This window comes from Gekko japonicus, unplaced genomic scaffold (genome assembly GCF_001447785.1).
Source record: "Gekko japonicus isolate JY-2015 unplaced genomic scaffold, Gekko_japonicus_V1.1 scaffold5052, whole genome shotgun sequence".
In the NCBI taxonomy this organism is placed as follows: domain Eukaryota; kingdom Metazoa; phylum Chordata; class Lepidosauria; order Squamata; family Gekkonidae; genus Gekko; species Gekko japonicus.
The window spans coordinates 1793-7744 of NW_015172161.1; the positions used below are offsets into that span (position 1 = coordinate 1793).

Here is a 5952-nt window from a genome sequence, read left to right on the forward strand (position 1 = left end):
TAGGACTGCAAGGCGACTGCATTGCAGCAGGAACGTTTCGAAGTGAGACTCCAGCAAACAACTGAAGTGGAATTCGTAGGCCCACTTGGAGACTATCGGTCCCATTCTAAGCAGAATCATCCCCTTCTCATTTTATTTATAGTCATTGGGCTTAGGAAGGCATGAATTGGTTTAGGATGGCATTCTTGGGCTCGATAAGGACTGTGGAAGAACTGCTCATTGTGGAATAGGTTTCCCAGCTCACTGTGGAATAGGTTTCCCAGCTCCAGGTTGGGAAATTCCTGGAGATTTGGGGGTGGAGCCTGGAAAGATCAGGGTTTGGGGAGGAAAGGGACCTTGGTAGGATCTAACACCATAGAATCTACCTTCCCTGGAGGAACTGGTTGGCCACTGTGTGAGACAGGATGCTGGACTAGATGGACCCTCACTGGTCTGATCCAGCAGGGCTCTTCTGAGGTTTTTGCCAGGGAAAGGCCTTGGCCTCTCTGCCCTGTTGTTGATCCTCCAGAGAAGGTGGCTGGCCACTGTGTGAGGCAGGATGCTGGACTAGATGTACCCCTGGTCTGATACAGCAGGGCTCTTCTAATGTTCTTATGAGGGGAAGGCCTCAGCCTCTCTGCCCTATTGATGGCCACCCAGAGGAACTGGTTGGCCACTGTGTGAGACAGGATGCTGGACTACATGGACCAATGGTCTGATCCAGCAGGGGTCTTCCGATGTTCTTCTCAGGGGAAGGCCTCAGCCTCTCTGCCCTCTTGTTGGACCTCCAGAGGAACTGGTTGGCCACTGTGTGAGACAGGAGGCTGGACTAGATGGACCCTCACTGGTCTGATCCAGCAGGGCTCTTCTTATGTTCTTATCGGGGGAGGCCTCGGCCTCTCTGCCCTGTTGTTGGACCTCCAGAGGAACTGGCTGGCCCCTGTGTAAGACAGGATGCTGGACTAGGTGGACCCTCCCTGGTTTGATCCAGCAGGGCTCTTCTGAGGTTCTTATCAGGGGAAGGCCTCAGCCTCTCTGCCCTGTTGTTGGCCCTCCAGAGGACCTGGCTGGCCCCTGTGAGAGACAGGATGCTGGACTAGAGGGACCCTCACTGGGCTGATCCAGCAGGCCTCCTCATAAGTGCTTATCTCCATCATCTAGAAATCAATAGTCATTCCAAAAGATCTGCAGGCCCCACCTGGAGGCTGGCAACCCAACTTCACAAAGTTCCTCTTTGGGGATTTTTGTTCACTGTTCCAATTTGTCCCACTTTGCTAATTCATTAATGGTTGGGAGTGGTCCACACCGTTGGATTCTTTTGTCTTTGGTCTAGATCTCATTTTCATCTGTTCTCTTTATCATGTAACCCATTCCTCCGTTTAGATTATGGAGAGCGAGGAGAAGAAGCGCACATGCTATTTCTTAACGTCTGCCTTTCAGACAAGCGTCCTCCTAAATTTTCGGTCGGACGCAACAAGCTCAGTTCAGACTGTTTTATGGAGCCTCTCTGTCAAAGAGTTCTGAAGTTTCGTTGGCAGCTAAAGGACAGGAAAGCAGATTGCCGGGAGAATATCAGCCGCGCATCGACCTGTGGGGAGGGAGGCGCGAGAGGCATCTCTGTGTGTCCACATGGCACGATGTAGCAGACGTCAGTGCGCAGCCTTGCCCCATTGGGTGACCAGAGGCACAGAAGAATACCAGGAGGGGTATAAGTACCCCGAGCAAAGGACCTGATCATCTGCGGGCTCTTGAGACGGAGAAGAGCAAAAGAAAGGCCACCAAGTCACGGTGAGTATCCTTTTATCGAGCTTTATAATTTGTGAGCAAACATTGTGCTATTTCCAAATGTGAATGCTATTTTTCCAACCCGCGTTGCTGGGAGAGTACGTTGTCTGAAGATGTTATTGCCGATATGTTTACTGTGCATTACTATATCCCCCAGGATTGCGAGTCTTATGATATGCATGCAAAGTTCTTCCCGTGTGCGCAGATGAAACTGACAGCGTATTTCCCCCATGGGAGGCTTAGGGAAACAATATTGGAAACCTTTATCCCAGGATATTTGCCCCCTTTTTTTGCCTTGTTAGGGTTGCAGTTCCCCTCGGTAGTCAGTTAGTTTTTAATGATTTCTATAGAATTATTTCGAGCTAGTCCTTCGGGCGGCTTGAAACATTAACCGATCCTACCCAGAGGTTCGTCTCCGGGTCAGGAATGAGTTTGCTCCGTAGTGTTTCAAGGGTTTTTTTCTCATTTTCCTGCTCCTAATCCAGCAGCTGATATTGAGCCGCGGATGCCAGATCAATGCTTGCCTGGCAAAACAGGGAATGCCGGCAGCACTTAGAAGAGGGTTGTCATTTCTTTCTCGTCACTTTAGTGCCAAATATATAGGTGGCGCTTGGCCAAGAAACATAAAATTGGGCCTCTGTCCTGAGGAGCTTACAGTCTAAGTCTAAAGGGAGGGGAGGGGGAGAAAGGAGAGGGATGAGAGAAACAATGGATGCATTGCGATCGAGTGCGGTTTCACGTACAGGCTACCTGGAACTGGTTCTCCTTGCAGAAGGGAGCAGTGTTTGAGATGACGAGATACATTTTTCTCCCCCCCCCCCAAAAATACCAGAACTCGAAGGCATCCATTGAAGCTAATGGGCAGTAGGTTCAGGACAGACAGAAGGAAATACACAATGCCGGAGTAGATAGACCCTCACTGCTCTGATCCAGCAGGGCTCTTCTGGTGTTCTTATTGTCAAGCACTTTCCTGTTTGTACAAAAGCCAGTTCCCCAGATGTCTTCTAAAGTTTCGAGCAAGGGGTGTGTCCTTCGCGCACACTGGAGAATCCCATCTGACTGGCATGCTGGCAATGGGTCTCCCCTTTCTCTGGATTCACTCAAGAGGAGTTAGTGACACTTCCTTAGTTGTATTTTTTTTTTAAACGCTGAGCTCCTCTAGGCAAAAAACCCCAGAAACATATTTCTAAAACCTGTGCATACAAAGCAAGGCTCTCGAAATTCCACCCCACCTCTGGCACTTCATACCATCGCCAAAGATTCTGATTTGCTCCTTCCTTCCTTCCTTCCTTCCTTCCTTCCTTCCTTCCTTCCTTCCTTCCTTCCTTCCTTCCTTCCTGCCTGCCTCTCCCTCCCCCCAAATACCAGAACCCGTCCATTGAAGCTAATGGGCAGTAGGTTCAGGACAGACAGAAGGAAATACACAATGCCGGAGTAGATAGACCCTCACTGCTCTGATCCAGCAGGGCTCTTCTGGTGTTCTTATTGTCAAGCACTTTCCTGTTTGTACAAAAGCCAGTTCCCCAGATGTCTTCTAAAGTTTCGAGCAAGGGGTGTGTCCTTCGCGCACACTGGAGAATCCCATCTGACTGGCATGCTGGCAATGGGTCTCCCCTTTCTCTGGATTCACTCAAGAGGAGTTAGTGACACTTCCTTAGTTGTATTTTTTTTTTAAACGCTGAGCTCCTCTAGGCAAAAAACCCCAGAAACATATTTCTAAAACCTGTGCATACAAAGCAAGGCTCTCGAAATTCCACCCCACCTCTGGCACTTCATACCATCGCCAAAGATTCTGATTTGCTCCTTCCTTCCTTCCTTCCTTCCTTCCTTCCTTCCAGATATCAAGACTCTCCACTCTTCCGGACGACAGCATGGCGTGTCAGAGGTCCCTCCTGCTCCTCCTCTGCGTGATGATCGCCCTCACCATCCACTTGTCCAAAGCTCAGCACTGGTCCCACGGCTGGTACCCTGGAGGGAAGAGGGAGATCGACCTGCCCCAGAGTCCAGAGGTATCCTGGGGCTGGCTGTACTGCTTGTCCAATTGTGCACACCCAACGAGCCACATGAAAACCACTTTTCTCCCTTCTGAATTCAGGCCTCCGAAGACATCAAACTCTGCGATGGGGAAGACTGCACTTACCTGAAGATCCCGAGAGATAAAATTGTGACCACTCTCCTGGTAAGCCGTAGCTCAGTGGCAGGGCATCTGCTTGGCACGCAGAAGGTCCCAGGCTCAATCCCCGGCATCTCCAGTTAAAAAGGATCAGGCAGGAGGTGATGGGAAAGACCTCTCTACCTGAAACCCTGGAGAGCGGTAAAGAGGGGGCTGTGGCTCAGTGGTAGAGCATCTGCTTGGCATGCAGAAGGTCCCAGGTTCAATCCCCGGCATCTCCAGTTAAAAAGGACCAGGCAGGAGGTGATGGGAAAGACCTCCGCCTGAGACCTTGGAGAGCTGTAAAGAGGGGGCTGTGGCTCAGTGGCAGAGCGTCTGCTTGGCAGGCAGAAGGCCCCAGGGTCAATTCCTGGCCGCTCCAATTAAAAGGACCAGGCAGTAGGTGACGTGAAAGACCTCTCTGCCTGAGACCCTGGAGAACTGCAAAGAGGGGGCTGTGGCTCAGTGGTAGAGCATCTGCTTGGCATGCAGAAGGCCCCAGGTTCAATCCCTGGCAGCTCCAATTAAAAGGACCAGGCAGTAGGTGACGTGAAAGACCTCTCTGCCTGAGACCCTGGAGAGCGGTAAAGAGGGAATCAATATATGAAGATACAAGTACATATTAGTAGAAGTGTGTTTTGTTCTATCACGGTGTTTCTTTATGTTTGCCCACCTGGAGGTAGGCATTCGTTTTCAAGAGCCAAAGCACTCTTCGTCAGACCCAAGGGAGCTTTGACTCTCAAAATCTTACCCCCTGAAATTCTTGTGGATCTCCAAGGTCTTACTGGACTTGTATCTAACAGTTCTGTTGCCGGCCAACATGGCTACCCTCTGTGCCTGGATCACAAGATTTATATAATCTAGTTCATAGGCGTAAGATTGGACAAACAGTTGGTGGTGGTGGTGTTAACTGAACTTGTTGATCACCCTATCCCAGCTTACCTCAGGCTCTGGGCGATGTCCATGGAGGCATCACGCCACAAAAACAAATAAAACATTAAGAACATAAGAGAAGCCAGTGTTGGATCAGGCCAGTGGCCCATCCAGTCCAACACTCTGTCACACAGGGGCCAAAAATATCAGGGGCCACCAGAAGGTCCAGCAGTGGTGCCAGGACACCAGAAGCCCTCCCACTCTTGCCCCCCCCAAGCACCAAGAAGACAGAGCATCCCTTGCCCCAGAGCCCCTATCTATACCTTGTGGCTAATCGCCACTGATGGACCTCTGCTCCATGTGCTTATCTAATCCCCTCTTGAAGCCGTCCATGCCTGTAGCTGCCACCACCTCCTGTGGCAGTGAATTCCATGTGTTAATCACTCTTTGGGTGAAGAAGGACTTCCTTTTATCTGTTCTAACCCGACTGCTCAGCAATTTCATGGAGTGCCCACAAGGAGTTCTTGTCCTGCGAGAAAGGGAGAGAAAAGTACCTCTTTCTCTACCTGCTCTATCCCATGCATAATCTTGTAAACCTCAATCATTAAAATGCCACTAAACAATTAGTGCCACTAAACAATTAAAATGCCACTAAACCATTTAATAAAACTAAAGACCCAAATAGAGTTCATGATGATGACGTCTGGAAATTTCTACCCCCAACTCTAGACCACCGGCCCAGTTTCTGGGCAGGGGGAGAGGGAACTCATAACAGCAATTGGGGGGCAGGGAGAGGGGTGCTAGACAAGGAAAAACCATTGCTCCCCTCAACCAAAAGCCTGGCAGAACATCTCGGTCTTACAGGCCTTGCAGAAGAAGACAAGAGATTGGATTCATACCCCGCCCTTCACTACGCAAAGGTGTCTCAGAGCGGTTTACAAACTCCTTTCCCTTCCCCTCCCCACCACAGACACCCTGTGAGGTAAAAGAAGAAGAAGAAGAGATAAGATTTAGTACCTCGCCCTTCACTACCCAAAGGAGTCTCAGAGCAGCTCACAAACTCCTTTCCCTTCCCCTCCCCACAACAGACACCCTGTGAGGTAAAAGAAGAAGAAGAGATTGGATTTATAACCCACCCTTCACTACCCAAAGGAGTCTCAGAG

At 50.1% G+C, this 5952-nt stretch overlaps 1 protein-coding gene and 1 non-coding gene across 2 annotated transcripts in view; both read left to right on the plus strand.

Annotated features, from left to right (window-relative positions):
* The first annotated feature begins 3635 nt into the window (after positions 1-3635).
* GNRH2 (gonadotropin releasing hormone 2) overlaps positions 3636-5952 on the plus strand; it is a 3037-nt gene continuing 720 nt past the window's right edge. The window contains exons 1-2 of the mRNA XM_015421039.1: positions 3636-3773; positions 3860-3943. Of these exons, the coding sequence (XP_015276525.1) occupies positions 3636-3773; positions 3860-3943 (222 nt within the window). The remainder of the gene's footprint in view (positions 3774-3859; positions 3944-5952) is intronic.
* On the plus strand, positions 4368-4439 carry TRNAA-GGC. The gene has a single exon. It is a non-coding gene; the product is annotated as a tRNA-Ala (tRNA).